This window comes from Pagrus pagrus (assembly GCF_965226575.1).
Source record: "Pagrus pagrus genome assembly, chromosome: 11".
NCBI lineage: Eukaryota > Metazoa > Chordata > Actinopteri > Spariformes > Sparidae > Pagrus > Pagrus pagrus.
The window spans coordinates 29,292,888-29,314,772 of NC_140195.1; the positions used below are offsets into that span (position 1 = coordinate 29,292,888).

General features: G+C 42.4%; 1 protein-coding gene across 1 annotated transcript; it reads left to right on the top strand.

Moving 5' to 3' along the window:
- Nucleotides 1-2,151: 2,151 nt before the first annotated feature.
- Nucleotides 2,152-21,182, top strand: LOC311265854 (tumor necrosis factor receptor superfamily member 14-like). Its single transcript, XM_084367913.1, has 7 exons — nt 2,152-2,218; nt 7,328-7,462; nt 14,695-14,788; nt 15,155-15,280; nt 18,010-18,165; nt 19,586-19,673; nt 19,760-21,182. Exons 2-7 carry the CDS (start codon nt 7,424-7,426, stop codon nt 19,953-19,955), a joined length of 699 nt encoding a protein of 232 aa, XP_084224039.1. The 5' UTR covers nt 2,152-2,218; nt 7,328-7,423; the 3' UTR covers nt 19,956-21,182.
- The last annotated feature ends 703 nt before the right edge of the window (nt 21,183-21,885 follow it).

Here is a 21,885-nt window from a genome sequence, read left to right on the forward strand (position 1 = left end):
TCCCTCCTACTTGGTCACACGGCACACAAAGAGCCCTATCAGCAACCCTGTCTGCACTGCAGAGGCCAGAAAATAATCTCACAGGTAAATTATTTATGTTACTAAAACTAGCATCTGCACTAAAAGCTTGTGATTGTCTGAACAGCAGAAAGCATGCTGAAAGCCTATCATTTTGCCTGTTTCAACAGTGATGTAACAAACTATATGTATGTACTAACGGAAAACTACTCCTACTACTACTACAACTACTGCTGGGGTAGAAAGTGCCATAGGTGTAGATTTGTGTATGTATGGGTGGGGCATGTCTATGTTAGGGTTGACATTTGAACTGTTCCCTTTATTGGTACCTAGAATTTTGTACTGTTACTCAACAGTACCTTTTTCCAGCACTTTACTCACTCTGTTATTAAATCTTTATAAAATTTCAGTTGTAAAAAATAAGCCTCCAAATACGACCAGCATTGTTTCAAAGGAAGAAGCTATTCAAAGGAACTGATGAAATATCAGCACAGTATTGGACTATATAACATATACATAACTGTCAAATGGAGCATTAATAACAAGCAGTAGAGGGCAGCAATACTCCACTCCAGCGTCTAGTCTGCATGATCTAAAGAAACACATCCACTGTCTGTCATGTTGTTGCTGTCACTACAGCAGTACTACATACTGTAATATTTCTCCATAAATATTATGCAGTTCTCTTGGTATCATAATACGTTTTTGGACAAACTAAAAACATCCACACAGTCTACTGTTTTAGCATAACATCGACCAAGACAGTGACAAAATGCCTGGTTATCTCCAACACAACGTCTCCAGTTTGCTCATTATTAGAGCTGCTGCTACAGGGGAGTTGGCTTTCATGTTATCAAACTCTGTACATCTGTACACTCTTTGGCTTTAAGATATATCTTATGTTTGACCAAGTGTTTCTTCAGGTTACATGTGTTGCCATGATCTCCATTTTACATTGCATATATTGCAGCGAGTGTTGCACTGACTTAATGACTTCTTGACGTGGTGGTGTCTTGTTCTCTGTCTGTCTCTCAACAACGTTGTTAAAAAGGCACTGAAATTTTGCACCAATTCACTTAACCTGAATCAGTACTCAGTAGTCCCAATGTAATCTGGTTTGTAGCCATAAGAGTACCAAGCTCAGTACCCGACCCAAGACAACAGTTGGCCTGCCATAAGGTTAGATTTTGCTTGCCAGATGTTTCTGGCAAAAAAATGATATTTTACATTTTTGGCTGTAAAAATGTTCTTTACATAATGTAGGATCCCTTATAATTAATTTGTTTTCATAAACTAAGTGCGGCACACAGAGTGACACTTGAATTAAGTTGATTAATTGAACTTGGGAACTTATACACAGCCCCAACAATGGAAGCTTATCTTCATGTAGTCCAAAAGAAGCAAAAGAAGATTGTCTTCTTTTGCTTTGACTTGTTTTTTTGGGGAGGGGTTTTGTTTTTCTTTATTACAGAGCAGGGGAATTCCATCTCTTCCAATCTCTTTCACTTTCAAGCCCTTCAGAATAAAAGCCCTTTGTGGGGTCTGGGTGGCTTCCTGTCATTTTGTTCATTTAGCTGGCCCATCAGCATTTTGTTTTGACGTTTGCTTAGTGAATTTCATACGTTTCTTTTTTTTGGCTGCAACAAATCATCCATGGCACACAGAGTACTCTGTCTGAAGGTGTGTCATGTTGTGTTTACTTCAGGTGTCGTGACCATCAGGAAACATATCAATAGACTCAAGTTAACATGTAGAATCTTTCCACCTGCCCTCTGTGAAATGCACTACTGTAGCTACATTTGCATCCAAATGCTAATATTTGCTCTAATTATGTATATTCTATTTGTTTTGTTAATCTGTCACTATTATGGCAGAGGGAACATGTTTAATGCTCTTTACCACCCTGCTACAGGTTAGATAAGGATACAGTGGGAGGAGAATGTACAGGAAGGATCTGAGCTCTGACAAAGATTATTTGTTGCCTCGCCAATGTGGGGGATTTTGAGGATCTTTGTTTCATTTTCTTATTCATCTATTTTAACTTATCCGACACTGCTACCGATTAAATGATGTGACAGGTCACGTTAGAGTTTTACAGCCTCATCGGTGCAATTCAGGCTCCACCACAGACCTTTATTTTGAAAAGTTAAAACGTCCTCCTCCTCTTCGACACAAAGTGCGCAGTCTTGTTCGTCAGACGGTATGTTGTGTATCTCATTTCTTTTCTTTAAAGATGCTAACACATTGTTACACTGTTGAAGTGTGTGTCGTTATGGCTCGTTTATTATATGTATATGGTTTATTATAAGTGTTGCTGCTGATAGAAGCTCCTCTTCCTGTGTGACTGTACCGTCTGTCTGCCTTCATGAATGTAAAGGTTAGAAATGAAGAACAAGGAAGTTTGACCGCAGTGTGACGGTTAGAACAACGAGGTCAGGTCCTACAATATGGGTGGTTATACGAAAACTTGCCATTTTGTGTCCCTCCAACAAAACTGCTCAGTAAATCTGAATAAACAATTAATAAAAAAAAAATATATATATATATATATATATATATATATATATATATATATATATATATAGTTTAGTTTCCTTGATAAGCCTAGTAACATACAAACTAATTGAATTTTTTTTCTTTTGTTTTTAGAGTTTTAAACCCTTTTTTGTGCAAAGCATCTTGCAAGAAATGTAAAAATTGCCTTTCAATGAAAACACCCCTTCAGAGATAAGGGACTGTTCCGAAAGTTGCATCATTCCAGGTAGTGAAATCATCTGCCTTTTATGAAGTTGATGGTGAAAAACCAAGTGAGTGTCCTCTTTTTTTAATTAATTTTCTTTGAGTTATGTAATGTCTGACAGGGGGGGACGAGCTCATTGTGTCAGCCCTGTTACCACAAAAGCATACTTTAAAAAGTTATTTGTTTGAAATTTTAAATGTACATATATAACAACATTTAAGCCTCTCATGAATGCACACCATGTGGTGTCATTACATTTACCACATGGCTAGTAATGGCTGCCAATAACATTTTCGTCAACCCTGTTACCGTAACAAAAGCATATACTTTCGTCAACCCTGTTACCATTCTAGGGTAACAGGGTTGACGAAAGTATATGCTTTTGTGTGTACATGAAAATATACTTGTCTTTCCAATAGTATTTACATGTTTTTGCAGGTTTCATACCTAAATATCATGTTTTTCTATTTATTCTACTGATAGGCAGGCTACAATTTGTTGAGGTTACTGACCTATACTGATCTATCTTTTTAGATAGATTAAGATCTTTTTATTTTAATAAAAAAAATATTCAGATTTGTCATGTTGAATGAAAGATTTAGGAATGTCCCATTATAACTTGATTATAGCCATAACTGTAACTTAAACAAGCAGTATAACCAATACGGTAACTGTTGTCAACCCTGTTACTTGCATAATATTCTAATATAATGTAAAAAATGAAAAGACAAATGTAAAATCAACTCATTGTATATGTTAAGTAAAAGAGACCAGTAATCCATTCAAAGAAATTGTGGTATTATTATTTTGTTTTCATAACGTTTTCTTAAAACAGAAGATACTGTGAAAGAGTCAATCGTAAATGAGCATATTCATTCATGGAAAAAAGTCAAATCCTCAATATTCTCACTTTGTAAACACACTTAGTGTAACAAGGGGGGTTGTATCTTTCACTGTATATCAGATTTGTTTTAAATTTGGATTTAAAACCTTTTCAAACAGTAACTGATATGTCAGTAACAGGGTTGACAAAACACATATGTATGTTGATTATATGTGAAAATAAATAAAAAAATAAGATGGCCTGAGATGGCACGGCACATTTTTCTGAAAGGTAAGGATATACTTATCCAAAAAGGGGCTTAAAGACTTTTAAAACAGTACTTTGAAAATCAAACATTAAGAATGGTAAATGGCACGTTTTCGTATAATGACCCATATACAAGACAGAGCTGAGATACTGTTGGCATTAAGGCTGTCAATCCTCCCCTCAAATCTTCAAATTTCTAATGCTTCTAATGCTTCTTATGCTAAATATTCAAATAATATTAGATTTATTTATTTTTTTTAAATTATATCATATATACACCGATACCAGCTTATTATTAGGCCTACGTCCTGCGTCCACTAGAGGGCACTTCAACCAAATCTATTTTGTAACATTTGCAAGTTTTACCAAATCAATACAAAACTTCATGAAGGGAAATCGAAATGTTATTAGGCCAGTTACACATATATAGATATGGCCAGAAATGTATAATAAATATATATAAATAGATAAGATATAACGCCAGAAATATTCAAGCAATGATGTTTAAAGTGTAACTAAACCCCCAAACCACTTTTTTCTGCTGAAAACAAATTTATTTGGGTATGAAGTAGTGTTGTTGGGGCTCTGTTGGAGGCTGGACAGAGTGACTGGATGTGTCTTAACTGCTCCTGGAGCCCCGCCCACAATCAAGGCATTTTTTGAATTTCCAGCCCAAATGCACATCAGCCAAAACCTAGGGGTTTAGTTACACTTTAATGAAGAAGCTGATGTTCAATCATTCACCTTGGCTCAATCTCGCGGATGAACTCCTTAAACCCGTCCCCCTGCGACATGTTAACTGGCCTCATATCTTTGCAGATAAACTCAGTCAGCTTTTTCGTTATCGCCTCTTGCCGAGCAGCTGGCAGACAACGAGATGAGGAGGGAGGCAAAAACGATGTTATTCTTGCCTGTTTTAATCGTGGCTCTTCCTGAGTCGCTAACAGTTCTGCGTACTCAGAGTAATGCATTGAATGGAGGTGTGCGCTCATGTTACTTGTAGTCGAGTGGTACTTTAACGACTTACAGCATAACTTGCAAATGGCGGTTTCTGGATGTAATCTTCCCGTTTCTTGATGGAAATCCAAAATGTTTCCACACAACGCTTTTTAAGTTTTCAGGAGTTATGCTTTCCAGCTCAGCGTCTGTTAGCGCGCTGCTCCCCGCCATCTTGTAAGCATAACAATGCCGAACGTCACGACGCACGACAGTGACTTTGATTTGCATCGTTGCTAAGGCACAAGTTCGAACGTCAGTTTCCACACTCGAATCTTTTCATTTTTTAAAAAAAATTTGAATTGTATTCGAATAGCGAAGTTCGTTTTGACAGCCCTAGTTGGCATGTGGTTTACCTCTTACTGTTTCTAGTAATTTTATAATAACAAAATATAATATAATATAATATAATATAATATAAAAGTAAAGTAAAGAATAAATGCAGGCGGATATAATTAGATAGCAGTGTTGGGGGTAACTTGTAAAAAGTCATTTTTTTCTTGTAACAAGTAACGTAACACAAATTCTGCAATTCAAGTAATCCATTATTTATTTAGGTTTTCTTAAAAGTAACCATGACTGGAAAAAAGATGCTTCCATCCAGTGGAGAGACTTTTTAACCTTGGAAGTCTTGTCCTTACCCCCAAGAGGAACCAGCTGTCTGAGGAGACTTCTCTCTTCTCCTTCGTTACAATCACTACTTTGGAATAAAGTAAAGTAGAGAGCAGGACATTGGCTGAGTATGTCTGTGTGTTTGAAAAGCCTAAATGCACTTATAGTTTGCAGTGTTGGGCAAGTTACTTTCAAAATGAAATATATTACATAATACTGATTACCTTCATTTTAAAGTAATATATTACATTACAATATTACTGTCCTATAGCTGTAATATTCCTGGGCTAGATCTGTTGTTTTGTTTTTGTGCTTAATACTCAGTAGCTCCGTATCCACACAAGCATACTGCAGCGCCCAGTCTGGTCTTACAGACCTCAACACAGTTAGAGAAAAATTCAATCTCATGAACTTGAACTTGCTTTTTGTACTCTTGCCTCTCCCAGCAAGCTGCCAAAACCCCTGTGATCAGATCAGATCTGTTGTATATCAGTACATGTCTGACAGTTTCCAGTTTATTACAGTGTGCAGTCCAGTGGGATGCTTGCCTATGGGACGGTTTAAATGGTTTAAATGATATACATTTGGTAATAAATGTTGATATTAACACCATTGATGTGTTTCATCACAGTACAGTCATATGATTTAGTTTACAGCTTAAAGACCATGTTGAAGTGTGCAGTGCCACTTTAAAGGAGCAATTTGTAATTCCCAGCCACCTGCTCCAGATGAATGGGGGCAGTATTTCACCTGCTCAATGTTTAGTTCAAACACTTTTTGTTTTTTATTTGATATCATTCATTAACTACTACTAAGTATGTATTTAGTTATCCATATATTCACCATTCCTTTTGTTACACAGTGAGTGCTAAATAAAACTTTTGGAGGTGCACACTGATACTAAATCCTGATAACAGCTCATTCTGTTGGTGTAACAAGCACAGGTCTGTGTAAGCAGGCATACTGAACACCCACTGTAACCCACATCTGAGTAAAGCTGGCACTAAACTCTTTCAGGCAAATTATATATGTGTATATATATACACATATGTATGTATATATATGTATGTATATATACATATACATATGCGTGTGTGTATATATATATATATAAAGTACAATAAAAATACAAGGAAATACTACAACAAAAATCTTAGCACGTATGTATGTATTAGACTCACAAAGCTGTAAAAAATTTTGCAAACCACTTCATCATGGGATGAGCAAAAGTTCACAGTATAGAGAGTACATGTCATGGGATGATGGTCAAAGCCAGCTTATGTAATGTATAGAGACAGACGTCCACTGGGGGGGGTGGGGGCAGAATAAAGGGTAGGCTGGTAATTCATCACTGGGAGTGGATGGACTGGAATTCTGGTCCAACAAAGACAAAGATGTGGCAGGACAGTTAGTTTAGTCCAGACACATTGTTTTTATCAGAACATGTTAGGACTGTGTTTATTGTACAGTGTGAACAGTGATGTGATCAGAATCAGATATATACACCGTGAACAGTGATGTGATCAGAATCAGATATATACAGTGTGAACAGTGATGTGATCAGAATCAGATATATACAGTGTGAACAGTGATGTGTTTTGACTGTTTTTTCTAAAGCCTTCTGCCTTCTGTTTATGTCACTTTTTGAATGTTTTAAACAAAGATTTTGTCCAGATCTTACAACAATCACTCAAGCTGCTTCAAATCACCTGTTCATGTGTGGACAGTTTATACCTTAAAATCAGATTAGCAAGGTTTTTTTATTTACATGACATTTAAGATGTCTGGTCACTGCAGAAAGCTCAAAATAAACTGTTTGCTTGGCAGTTAGTTTAATCTCTGCATGGATTCTGTTTTATTTTATTTTTCAGATGGTGTCCTCCTTTTGGATTTTATATCTCACTTCATCATAAAACTCAGTGAGATAACATGTTCAGCCCATAAAAACTGTGATCCAGCTGTAGAAAATGACAAGAAAACCTGCACTATCACCGTCACTATTACTGGTAAAGTAATTTGTAAGCTTTTATTTGCTCCTTCTCGCCAACATTGCCTTCTTTTTGTACACCTTTTTTCTATACTCTGTCCCTCACACACATCTACAAACATTTTAGTATCAAGAAAAGAAAATGGAGAAGTGCTTTGTGTTCATCAGAGAGGCTTCATTAGTTCTACTGTATGATAAACAGCTGCTCTGCCTTTAACTTCTGAGTAAGAAGAGAGTAGGTGGGGTAAAAGTCAAGATGGAGCTGTTTTTAAATATAGCAGGCTACAGGTGTGAACGTGTGAACTAGGTGGAAAGTTTGTTTACTTTTGTATATATACTACATATGGTAAACACTGGTGTACCTCCCTTAACAGACACAGGCCATGTCACAGGAATGTTGCTGAGATTTAACATGTGCCAGGCCACACAGTGACCTTACTCTTAAGACTCCAGCAACTGTCAAACAGGCTTGGGGAGTAATACAGGATTACATAGTCAGGATACAAAAAGAACAGTAACTTTAATCCGTAAAGGGTACAGGGAAAAAAATTATAGTAATTAGAATATTGATACATTCAATTAAAAGGGGGATTAGTAACATGATTGCAATTTTAAATGATGATATACTGGTCTGTTACCATGAACATGCACACACATCATGACAACACTGTTACTATGGGGTGCCGAATGTAAAAATTCAGTCACACTTTTCTAGCTGATATATTTTGAATATTTAGCTCATTTTCCTCACATTTGAGGTACAAATTAAATGCTGAATCTAAATCTAAATGCTATATGTGAAATTTAAATGTAATTGCTAAATCTAAATGTTTAGAAAATATGCAAATAGCCCACGCCTGTCAGCGTGCACAGACCCACCCACACCTCTGACCGACCATGCTGTGGATGCGGAGGTAAAGAGAGGAAGGACCGAACACTGGCAAATGTTAGCTTGCTAGGTCGGTTAGCTAACAATAGCTTCCCCCAGAATACAGTAAAAAGTTCAACTTTTAGCTACGTAACCTACCGCTAACGGTGTGGACGGTACAGGCGGAAGTGCACCTTGGAGTGCAGCACGCACACCTGCCATAACCACCCGCTCAATACCTCCTAATTGAAGCGAGCCGACAATGTTCGGTCCTGACTCTCTTTACCTCCGCATCCACAGCACGGTCGGTCAGAGGTGTGGCCGGGTCTGTGCATGCTGACAGGCGTAGGCTATTTGCATATTTTCTAAACATTTAGATTTAGATTTAACATTCAGCATTTAGATTTAACATTTAGGATAAGCATTTAGATTTAGATTAAGCATTTAGGTTTAGATTTAGCATTTAGATTTAGATTCACCATTTAATTTGTACCCTTAAATGTGAGGAAAGTGAGCTAAATATTCAAAATATATCAGCTAGAAAAGTGTGACTGAATTTTTACATTCGGCACCGCATATGTTATGCTCGGTTGGTAGAGTGTGGACCTAAAAGCGGACAAAGAGGCTGGAAGTAGGGCATAAGGTGATTTATTGATTTCAAAACGGTTTTGCAGGAGAAGGTGTGTAGAGTCACAGGCGGAGTCCCTGTCTGGGAGTGTGGAGGTTAGCTCTGCTGGTAGCGTGGCGAGTGAGCACTGAAGAAACACACTCCTTGATGTCAGGTCAATTATTTAATGACAACGATGAAGGAGCCCTGCAGCAATACACAGAATAACATCATAAGCTAAAACAGATATGTGATACTGTGTAGCAGAGGTAATAGTATGAGCTTAACCAAGCTTGATAGTAGTTGAAAATAAAATACTAAGACTTACAGGAATATGAACAGAGATGAACCTCCAACCACCATAGCAGGAGCATAATAAAACAGATACTCACAAAATGGCCGACTACTAACTGAGCCAGTGTAGCACTAATAAGATACTACCCCCCTAGTGGCCAGGAGTACTCCTCATCCCCCCCAGTCCGTAAAGCTATGAACAGGAATAGGTTAACGGACTCAGTCCCTTATCCAATGACCAGTCTCAGGCTCGTAGCGCCTGGGCGGCCTCCTCGTGCGGCCCGGCTGCACAAGCAGGGGCAGCGACGGTGGCGACTGTGACACCGTAGGAGACGCCCCCGGGGTGACATCCACAGGAACGGGGTCACCTCGGTTCCCGAGGCCAGGGGATTCCTCATCAGGGGACGCCAGCAGGGAGGTGCCCAATGCGGTGTCCAAAGCAGAGTCGCAGGGTCCATCCAATATCTGTGGGACGACCCCCTGTGGCAGTACAGGTCCAGAGTGGACAGGCACGGACTGGTGTTCCAGAGCCAGGAGCGGCGGCAACGGCGCAGCTGGCTGCTGTCGGGTGTACGAGGAGGCTGGCTTGTAGCTGCGGAGGAATCGCCGGTTGCGCAGAGTCAGGCGCCCCGACCCGTCGACCTTAATCCAATACTGATCATCACTCAGCGACTCCACCACCACGCCAGACCTGTCCCACTTGCGAGGGCATCTTCCTTCGCCGCCCATGCCTGGCGCCAGGGCGGTCGGACATGCGGGTTCGAGAACTTCTCGAGTCTGTTGATGAAGGATAATGAATCTCGACGAGGTCGACCAAAGGTGATTTGCGCCGGTGAGAGGTTGCAATCAGGGTCGGGCGTATTTCGCAGCCGCAACATGGCACGCAGGAAACGGTCATTATCAAGACAGCCTGTCGGGCCAGTGTTGGACATCAGAAGGCGCTTAGCAGCCTTCACTGCAACTTCCGCCCTTCCATTCGACTGTGGGAAGCCAACAGAGGACACATGATGCTTGATGTGCCACAGGCGGAGGAAGTCCTCTGTATGGCTTGCCGTGAACTCCGGGCCACCGTCGCTTGAAAGTTCCTCCGGTACGCCAAAGGTGGCGAAGAACGTGCGCAGGTGTCGAACCAGGCCAGCCGAGCCTCCTAGATCAGTGCTCGCTGTGGAGCTCAGGACCTCTACCCAGCCTGAGAGTCGGTCCCCAACAACCAGGTAGTGCCGGCCCCCGTAGTCGAAGAAGTCAGCAAACACCGCCTCGAATGGGGTCGACGGTGGCGAGGACGGTAGGGGGGGTGTGGCTGCCTGCGATGGGGCATTGCGGTTACAGTCTGCACATCCGTGCCTGGTGGCTTGGATGTCCTTCGACATCCCGGGCCAGTAGACTATGGCGCGAGCCTGCTGCTCCATCGTAGAAGTCCCTTGGTGGGCGGCATGAAGGTGGCGAAGGACCCTTTCTCGCAGCGATGGAGGAACCACAACACGGTCGCGGAATAGTAGGACGCCATCCTGCGCGTAGACGGACTCGGGTGACAGACCCATCAGAGCAGGGTCGTCCGCGTCGATCCTGCCCCCGTGCTCGATCAGGTGCAGAAGGTGGCCAAGGCATGCATCAGCCGACGTCTCTTGTGCGAGAAGGGACCACGAGATAGCCCCAAGGTCCTGCGCATCATTACGGATGGAAGCCATAAGTGCTGACTCTACGGCGTCGGGTACGCTTAGTGATCCTAGAGAGAGGCCATTCTCCGAGCCTGAGGGGGAGGGATGTCTTGAAGTCGTGTCAGCGGCATGGTTACTCTTGCCGGGCAGGTGCACGATGTCAAAGCGCCATGGGAGGGTGCGCTGCTTAAGCCTGAACAGGCGTGAGTTTGTTATCTCATCCAGCGTATGGTCGCCGAAAATCTTCACCAGCGGCTTATGGTCAGTGACTACGACAAGGTTGTCACATCCCTGTGTGAAGTACCGAGTCTGCTCCAGGCCCCAGGCCACGGCCTCTCCCTCGATGGCCGCATAACGCTGCTCTGCCGAGGACAGGAAACGCGAACCAGCAAGGGTGATCCTCCATCCACCCGTGCAACAGTCTGGCACCCCAGAGGTGCATCTACAATGTGGTTGGAGTAGGAAGTAACCAATGCCGCGCCTGGACCAGTCAGGGCGGAGGCAGGTACGTCTCTGCATGTCGTAGATTTCCACGCCCTCACGGATGGCTTCGATTATGGCTAGCTTGGACGTCCGAAAGGCTTCCTCCAGGTCAGATGACGATCCGATTCGCGAAGGGGCACACTGTGATAGCCGTTCCAGGCGTCCGTGACGGTTTTCCAGGTGTCCTTCGGGATGCGACGTGCGAGGTGGAATGGGGACTCGGTGGCGAAAGTCTCACGTTGGCAGAACTTGTTGAGAGGTGAGAGATCCACAGTCCTACGGGGAGAACCATCATGCTTTCGAGCGACCACCATACGATGGCACCATGTCACCGGTTCACCATACGGGACATGTTCGATGACACCAAGGGCTTCATCCCGGAGGAGGTTGTCATAGACTCTCTGCTGCCAGTGCAGAGGCACGGTGGCCGCGGTGTGGCATGCTTTAGGTGTGGCTCCAGGGTCCACATGTGGGAGGCCCTTCCATGCATGGCAAAGCTCGATGAGGGCAAGTGTTGAATGCAGATGAAGCATACCTCTCAAGTAGCCAATCCCTCATCCGGCCATTGTTCTCTGGAGTGCAAGGGAATGGTAATGCCACTGGGCGAAGCGGGGGGAATGTACGCAGGGGGCATTAGCACTGGGCGTCATGGGGGTCCTTCGGGTACTTACAGCCGCTGTCGGTGGACCTTGTAGCATTGACAGACGAGGGCTTGTATGTTGAGTCAGGAGCGCCAGGGCCGTGCTCGTCTCTGGGTCCTCCTGCGCTGGTACACGACGGGAAGTCCTTAGGTAAGAGGCCGAGGTCGAGTAATGACTCATAGGAGAGGTACATGGCACGGACCGAGCTGCTCACGTAGACCATGGAGCGGCAGGATCTCACGCTACCGCTGCAGGGAGCTGTAGAGAGCCTAGCAAAGAATGCTCCTTCAACGGCTATAGGGGGGCGGTTGGCGGCTGACAGGCTAAGTTTTACTGGGCACAGGTCGTCGTGCGAGAACCCACAGGCAAGGAACTCCCCCAGAGACCAAAGGTCAGACTGCGCCCCGGTGTCTGCAATAGCAGATATATTAGCCTCGTGGTCCGGGCCCCGGGTGTTGGTTCGGCTTCCCGGTCCGACAGGCTCGTCGAATGAGATGGTGATCGGCACGCGGGGGTGGTCCCTCAGCTTGGCCTGCCTCCAGCCTCCTTTAGAGAAAATGTGCTGCTCGAGCCTGACGGGTGTGGGTTTGTTGACATCGCTGAGTGACGTCTGAGTACGGCGTCGAGGATGACTCCTGTAGTGTGGGCCAGGGCGGGCTCCAGATTGAACTGACGAGATCTGGAAGATCGGCTCTGACTCGATGGCGGCCTGTTTACTGTCAGCCGTTGGCTGTTCCCGCCTCTGTCGTCGGCGGGCCCTATAGCAGTCAATACAAACTTGGTGAGGCTTGGTATTCCATCCACGAGGCCCCTCCGTGAAGACCTTAAAGGTGCTCCTGCAGTCTGGGCACGAGGCTCGTTTAGCCTTGTCTGCAGGGGCTTGGGTCGGGGCGGGGCTCGTTTGTGGATTTTTCTTCAGGCGCTGGAATGACAACATGGCTGATAGGGTGGGCGACGGGAGCGCATTGCGGGCCATTTCTTTGTTTTCAACGAGTGCGTCCACCTCGTTCACTGGTTTTGTCAGGATGTCAGGCGTCCCCAGTATGTCGCGGCGTATGTCCGAGTCATAAATCCCGTTGATCAAAACGTCACAGATGATGTGGTCGGTGTAGTCTACCTCCTTGCCACACTCGCACGCCGCCTTGTAAGCACAGGTCTCTGCCTTACCCCGCACCCTGGCGGTGAAGGCGTGGAATGCTTCGTTGCGTTCCTGGTGTAACTGAAGCAGCTCGGTGCGCAGGACACATGTAGCGACTGGAATGACTGCTAGTGAACGCATGGCGGCGATCATATCCGGCAAGGTCCCAGAAGTGGCGTTGGGGTAAGCTTTCAAAAGGTTATCTCCGAGTGTAGGCCCAGCGCACTGAAATAACTGGAAAGGGGCCTGGGCCGCTCCTATGTCTGAGCCGGTGCAGAAGACCTCCCAGCGACGGATGAACACGTTCCATTCCTCTATCGATACGCCAACATCAACCTTAGGTCGATCGAGCTTCGGGCCTTGAGGAGCTGAGGCTTGGGCCAGCACAGCCATGACAGGCGGTGGGTTCTGATGGGCAAGTCCATGATTCGTCAACACAGCAATGGCGAGTGTTTCAGACACGTCACCGGTCGTGAACGTGCAGTTGGGAACAGAGCACTGAATGATCACCATGGCTCCTTCATGAAGAAACACACAACTCGATGTCAGGTCAATTATTTAATGACAACGATGAAGGAGCCCTGCAGCAATACACAGAATAACATCATAAGCTAAAACAGATACGTGATACTGTGTAGCAGAGGTAATAGTGTGAGCTTAACCAAGCTTGATAGTAGTGAAAATAAAATACTAAGACTTACAGGAATATGAACAGAGATGAACCTCCAACCACCATAGCAGGAACATAATAAAACAGATACTCACAAAATGGCCGACTACTAACTGAGCCAGTGTAGCACTAATAAGATACTACCCCCCTAGTGGCCAGGAGTACTCCTCAAGCACCATGGATCTAATAATACATCCATGGTGAGCACAGGGTAAACGCCGAAGCACCGCACTCCGAAATTCTCACGCGAGCCACAGCCCTTCTGTTCACACCAAACGCGAATTTCTCCGCACCGGTCGGCAAGCAGCTCTGCTCCTCGGCTGTAGTCACAGCGTTGGAGCTGACCTTGTAGAATGTATGCTGGGGGTCATACAACTCCCTGTGCTTCTCCACCTTCACATCATCAATCTTCAACAACTCCGGCGTCTCTCTGCTTGCGTGTGTATGTTTTGGCACGCCAGCCAGCACACGCGCGCGCGCGCGCGCACACACACACACACACACACACAAAATAGTTTTATTTTGAAAATCGACCGGATTCTCTCACACAACATCACTGTGGTCTGAAGTGAAGCCAAATACACAAGTGTGTATTTTTACAGAAAACACACTCGTTATGAAGATAAAATATAAGTCATCTTATTGATATTTCTTTTCTTCAGTCTTTATATGTATATGTTTGTAATTAATTAATGTAAGTAATCAAGTTACATTATTTTAATATTGTGATACTTACATTACTGATTACATTGTTTAACAGGTAATCTGTAACTGTATCAGAATACATGTATAAAGTAACCCTCATAACCCTGCTGTCAAATGACATGAATGTGACCTCACTGACTCACTTAACTCTTGTTTTTCTACTTTAATCATCCGTTCTTCTTCACAGATACTTGTGATGAATCTCTCCAGAGGACAGACCCTTACATGTCATCAATCAGAGTATCAGACAGGGACTGAATGCTGTCCTAAGTGTCTTGTTGGTAAGATTCAATTGAATATTGAAGAGATGTTTCACTTTTTTCTTTTGTTATACAACAATGCTGAATAAACCACTTGTGTGCAGATCACTGGTTGGTGTTGTCTATGTTCACAAGTGAAATATATTGGTCACGGGCCAGCATCTCACTGGTGTTTTAACAGTACAAGAACAAGCTGAACTTCATATATTTTTTAAAGATTTATTTTAATTTGGCATCATCTGGTGGTAAAGTAGGAATAAGAATGACACTAACAAATTGTCACTTCGCCGAGCTGAAAACATGCAACATACTCTTAAGATTATATCTTTCCATTTAACAGAAACAATTTATGACATGAAAATAAACTGTTGTTTTTCTTTTCAACAGGCAGCCGAGTTAAAACAGACTGCAGCAAGAACCAAAGTACTTCCTGTGTGCCCTGCACTGAGGGGACCTTCATGAATCAGCCGACAGGATTAAAACAGTGTTTTCCCTGTACAAACTGTCATGCAGGTAGATTCCTGTTAATATTTCCTAACTATTAGTAGAAACTGAAGACTATGCCTCGATTTAAAAGCTGTAATTACACTTAAAACTGCAAGCACCACTGTTAATACTGTGTAAGAACCGAGAAACTGTTGAAGATGTATTGAAGTTTTGAAGATGCACACACTCATTATGAGATAACTGCAACTTACTGATTCAATATTGATAAAACCCTGTGTATCATGAAATATTGTGAGACATGTTTTGTGCCATAACAGGCTCGTTTCACATAATTAAGCCACAAGACATTCATTTACATTTACATTTAGGGCATTTAGCAGACGCTTTTGTCCAAAGCGACTTACAATAAGTACATTTGTCACAAGAAAGAAACCACGACATATCACCATCAATAAAGTAGAAAAGAAAAGAGAAACAATTTTCAAGCCCTCATCTGAGCAAAGTAGCTGCTATTTATCAAGGATACCATAAGTACAAAAGTGCTATGATGAAAGTGGGTAAGAACATACAAGTGCATATACATTATTTTTTAAATTTTTTTTGGAGCGGGAGTCATGCTATGCGGGGTCAAGGTGAAGTCTGAACAAGTGAGTCTTCAGTCTTTTGCGAGTGACTCTGCCGTCCTGACATTGGTCGGGAGTTCGTTCCACCACTGGGGCACCAGAGCAGAGAAGAGTCGCGACTTCACTGAGCGGCCTTTGTTTGCTCTCAGCGATGGCGGTACCAGCCGGCCAGCTGATGTAGTAGAGTGAAGTGCTCGTGTTGGGGCGTGTGGTCTGACCAGTGTTTGGAGGTAGATGGGTGCAGTTCCGTTGACTGCCTTGAAGGACCACAGCACCATAGTCTTGAATCTGATGCGGGCCGCAACAGGAAGTCAGTGGAGGTCACAGAGGAGGGGGGTCACATGGGAGAATTTGGGTAGATTGAAAACGAGGCACGCTGCAGCGTTCTGGATACGTTGCAAGGGTTTAGTCGCAGAGGCTGGGAGTCCAGCCAAGAGCGAGTTGCAGTAGTCCAGGCGGGAGATGACCAGTGATTGGACCAGGAGTTGCGTTGCGTCCTTTGTGAGGAAAGACCAGATCCTGCGGATGTTGTAGAGGGCAAATCTGCAGGATCGGGCCACTGCGGTGATGTTGGAAGTGCAGGATAGTCCGTCGTCGAGGATCACACCCAGGTTTCTCGCACTTGGTCGATGAAGGCGATACCGTGATGTTCTCGACAGTGACTGCCAGGTCCATGTGAGGGCAGTCTTTCCCCGGGATGAAGAGGAGTTCAGTTTTACTGAGGTTGATTCATTATGATGAAAAGTTCTACATTACCGCTCAAAAACTTATTTTAACAAAAATCACTTGAAATAACATTAAATTCATAAGAAATACAGTCTAAACATTATTAATGGGGCAAATGACTATTTTAATTCAAAATGGCTGACTAATGGACTATTTACTCAGGTGTACAGTGAACAATCTTCAGCAACCATCATTTTTTTGGTCCAACATCACATTATGTTAGTTAATCCAACTTTTTTGTGTTAAAAGGCTTATTTATCATTTAAAAAAAAGACTGGAAACAGTTGTACTGATTGAAGAAGCAATCAAATTAGCCTTCCTTTGGCTAGTTTGGTATCTGGAGCATCAACATCTGAGGCTTCCATTATAGTCTCAAAATGGACAGAAAAAAATTATTTGTTCTGAAACCCGTCAGTCTATATTCTGAGAAAGGCTTTTCCATGTGAGAAATTGTCTAGAAACTAAAGCTGTCATATGTTACAGGGTCAGACTGAAAACCTTTAAACAGAGAAGATTCCTGTAGAGACATGAGAAAGAATGAGACAGGTGCAAATGCTTCTGTTCAGTGCAGCTTCACTCAGCAGATTTATTTGCCAATATGTAAAATATACCTCTCTGTATTGTGTTTTCTGTCTTCCAATGTTATTTCAACAACACTAACACACATTTGTCCATATTCATCCTCACTCATAGTGCAAATAGAAATGCAGCATATTGACTGTCAGTTCAGTAAAAGTGCAGTCAGCTGGTATTCTGTCTAAAATGAAGTGGCCAGCATGGTCACCAGATCTTAATTCTATTGACTGTATCATACGTAAGAAGTGCCCATCAAGCCAATCCAACACGTGGGAGGTACTTCAGGAAGCAGGGAGTGACACTTCTCCAGATTACCTCAACAAACTGACAGCTAGAATTTCCACAGGTGAATGTCAAGAGAGGGATTCTTTAACCAAAGTTAAAAAAAAAATCATCATTTCTAACCTTGTCACTGTCTTGACTATATTTTCTATTCATTTAGCAACTCATTTGTTGAATTTGTGAGTTTTAATGAAAACATCATATTCTTTGTGATTCCAAACTTTTGAGGAGCAGTGTATATTTTTACACTCAAGTTGTTAACTCTTAATATCATTAACATTGGTCAGCTCTGTATTTTCCTCATTTTTAAACAGCAGTAAACAAGTTTGAATTACTGGGACTTGAAGTGATAATAGAACTGACCTTTCTCTGCAGAACAACCTCCATCTCTCCCTTTTCCTGCCACAATGAAATCAAAATCCCTCTGGGTGGTGTTTTTGCATTCATACATCCATCCAGATTTGAATATTGTATTTACAGACCATAACTGACGAATCCCACTCATTCTGACTTAAAGATTTAGTCTCTAATAGATTAAACTGACTAATAGTTTTGTTTTTCCACAAGTAACCTCTATGTGTGTTGCAGGTTCTGGTGTGAAAATAAAGACGTCATGTACTACATCGTCAGACACAGTTTGTGAACCACTGGAGGGATTCTTCTGTCTGGACCCTACAGAGAACGGCTGTATGGCAGCACAGAAACACACAGGCTGTAAACCAGGACAATACATCCGTCACAAAGGTTGGTTTTCTTGTGCTGACTTTATACAGGACATATTAAGCTCATTTTCAGGTTCATACTTCTGCTTGGGGGTTTACATGAATAGGTTTACATGGCTCAATGTTCGAAAAACACCTTTTTTCTGATAGTGTACATTACTGCAGCACTTGTATTCACCCACCATCTGAAAATCTTCATAGTACCACAAGTCTCTTTAAGGTCCCCTCCTGAAGAGTCTTTTTGCAGCCAGGAGATCAGTTTAACCAAATTCAGCTGCATTTTCGCCATGCATATCACCACAGTAACAGCTTCTGAACCAAGGACCAATCATGATTGAGCAGGAATCTGATCCGTACTGTGTAAGCCTGGGCCTGCCCAGTGTGCCACTATCTTTAAAGCTTTTCATGGTTTGAGCAAATCAAAGATTAAGGTTTAAGTGTGTGACTGGGTTATCATCTGGGTTATTATCACGATAGGGACAGTTAACTTATTTTAACCGGTCTACCCAGAGGTGAAACGGCCTAACTTCAGGGGCCAAAGGGCAGGGATCCAGCCCGCAGCTTTGTTTCAGGTTCCTTACAGCGACGTTGGCTGATGAACATCTCCAGTTATGTCCACTGATGTGATAGTTGAATGTCAAATAAAATGAATCAGGCCACTCTTAGCTTATTTACCTACCTTACTCAATTGCGCTAGCTGCAGGAAAACTTTGTTACAAAGGCATTTTGTTTAGAAAGTCAAATTGTGTGTGTACTTCAGGGTAGGGACGGTAAAATAAAACGCAGTACTTGCTTTAGCTAAGTTTGTGGTCCAGCCCGGCAAGATGGCTCAGGTTTTGTCCCCAAGACAAACAGGCAGAGTTTTTGGAATGAGAGAAGATATTTCACACCAAAACTTCTTGGCAAGAATCGTGCTCTTTCTGTCAGGACAATGTTACTCAGACACAAAGGCTGTTACACTGCCAAAGAGTTTTAAAATGTAATTTATTTAATCTATTGACAATCTACTGTAGTTTTGACCTTGCATATTGCAGTATTATAATAACAAATGAGCAAACATTTCACTGCTTAAATATTTGCATGCAGCACTGAAGCTAATGACATTTGGATAACTTAGTGTTCACTTTGTTCATGACTCTGCTGTGATTCCTCCTTTACAGTCTTTGCACCACAAACAATGCCAGAATATCGCCCATAATCATTTCCCCGGTGACCTCTGCAAGAAAGTCAGGGATAAAAACTTGTGAAGACAAGACAAAATAAATATCTTGAATTCATTAAGTGTCTGCTTCCAAAATCTCAGCAATCAGATAGTTGTTTAAATCCACTGAGAGGAAATCAGACAGGTCTGTTGAAATGTACTGATGTCATTCAACACTTTGATCCTTTCATAGGATTTTTTACTCAACTAGTTTCAACAGATATCATTTGTATTTGTACAGGAACAGCACAAAGAGACACTGAGTGCTCTGACTGCAGTGATGGACAATATTCAGATGGAACATTTACATCCTGTCTGTCACACACACAGTAAGTGAAGCTTCACAGCAGACAGCTAAGGTCTTACACTGCAGTAAATCCATGGTGTCCTTCAAAATGTCCCTTTTTCATTTCAGATGTGAACCATTAAATCTTCAGTTGATAAAACCTGGAACTTTTTCAACTGATGCTGAATGTGGAGAACAAACATCAGACGTGACAGCAGTTGTGGTCGGCGTTGTAGTGGCTTCTTTATTGGTTGTAGCAGTAACTGTATTTGTGATCTACTATCTCAGAAAGAAAAAAATATGTGTAAACACAGGTATGATTTGAATTTAGACTATAAAACTTGCATGTTTTTGATGTATAATAAAAGTCCTATAGAAAATAATAAATAAAGTCTGTCACATCACAATGTTGTTAATTGTGGTGTTTTGTTAATGTTTTATCGAAAACTGGTATGTTTTATACTCTACTTACTGTTATTACTACTTACTACTGTAAACGTGCAGACAGCATTTGGACACAGCAGAGAACATGTTTTCTAAGAATGGTGCTGGATGCTAGGACATTGTCTTTGCAGTGTACAGTAATGAAAACAGTCCAAGCTAAATTTCCTGCGCTGTGCTAAAAACTGAACACACCCTCTGCAGGAGTGCCTGTCTACAGTCTTGGTCATTATGGAGCACAGATCAAATGTACCTGTACAGACACTAAAGTCACCCTGGAATAACAACTTGGAGCAAATTTAAGGTTTACTGTTTGTCTGAGAAGGAATGTTTCTGTCAAAGTTTTACATGCTGACTTCCAGCAAATCATGCAACTGTATAAAGCCTATTGATCTTCTCTGATGATCACACCGAGCTCACAGTTGGATCTCAACACCAGACTGAAACTGGACTTTACCCATGATACATAGGAACAAGCAACTGGAACAGAGGACGGATTGGACAAATGGCTGCTTCCACCTCGCTGAATCTTCCCTGTGAACAACTGAGCCTATTGACGATCCTCTCACCCAATCATAATACCATCACCTGTTACCAGTGAACCTATTTACCTTTTTTTTTCCTTTTTTTAACAATCCACTTTCTGGGCTTTTGTTGCCCCTGACTGAAACTTGTTTGAAACATAGCTGACATCGAATTTAGCATTAATTTACAAAAATCAATGAAGAGAAATCATTAATATGTTGTCTCTGTCCTGTTTTCAGTGCAGTTGGTGTCAAAAAGTTAGTATAGTTTTTTGTTTTGCCCAAGCCAAACAAAGATGAATTTGGTAGTAAGTATTGGACAGTTTTTATAAGACTGCCTGGCACTATTTCTGGTCAGATTGTTTACCTAAGAGATGAGAATGTCAAACCTCCAGTAAATGATGTCAAACCTCCAGTAAATGATGTCAAACCTCAGGTCTCAGGACTCACCTCAGCCAATCCTTCATGCCTGATAGCCTGTATTTCAACGAAACTTCTGTTTGTTGCACACTGTGTGTATGTGTGTGACAGAGAGAGAGAGTGAAAGCAGAAAAATTGTGTTGTGAGTTTTAAAATGGAAAAAGTAAAACAGCATGAAAACTGAGTTGTCTTTGTCTCTTAATGACTGAATAAACTGATCTTAGAGTGATAGTTCGGGTGTGTTGATGTGGGGTTGTATGAGGCAGCCTACTTATCCTCGTCAGCGTGTTCCCTGCAGTAGAGGACCGGATAATGGATAACAGTGTTCAGTGGAACATTCACAAGTTTACAAATACGTCTGTAACCAATGCCATCAGTATGTTCTGCAACAATAACGTTGCAAAGGTCTTGAGCGCTCTTTGCTTTTACCCATCATGAGATATCCACACCGTGGTAATGAGAAACCTTTTTATAGGCCATCAGTTAGGACTAAACCAGCTGATATTGATTTGTACCGATAGGGGGCAGGATTGCTTTCTAAATACTGACAGATGTCAGCTGGTTTCTTGGCTTTCCATGCGTTTTTGCACCTCCTTTTGTTCATGTGTTCAATACTTATTCCCTGTGTCATTTCACTTTATTACACATAACTTAATTTATGGACATATACGTTTTGATTTCTTTGTATGTGTGTGTAACCAGCATGACTGAACAGTCATTATAAAACCTAATCAATCAGCATAGGTATTATAGTATTAGAGTAATTACTCCCTCTGTTATTATAGTCCATTGGTGCACCCTAGTGACGTAATTGAGAGAGGGGAGTAGACGCATACTGATGCGCTTTTTGTCAAGAGAGAGAGAGAGAGA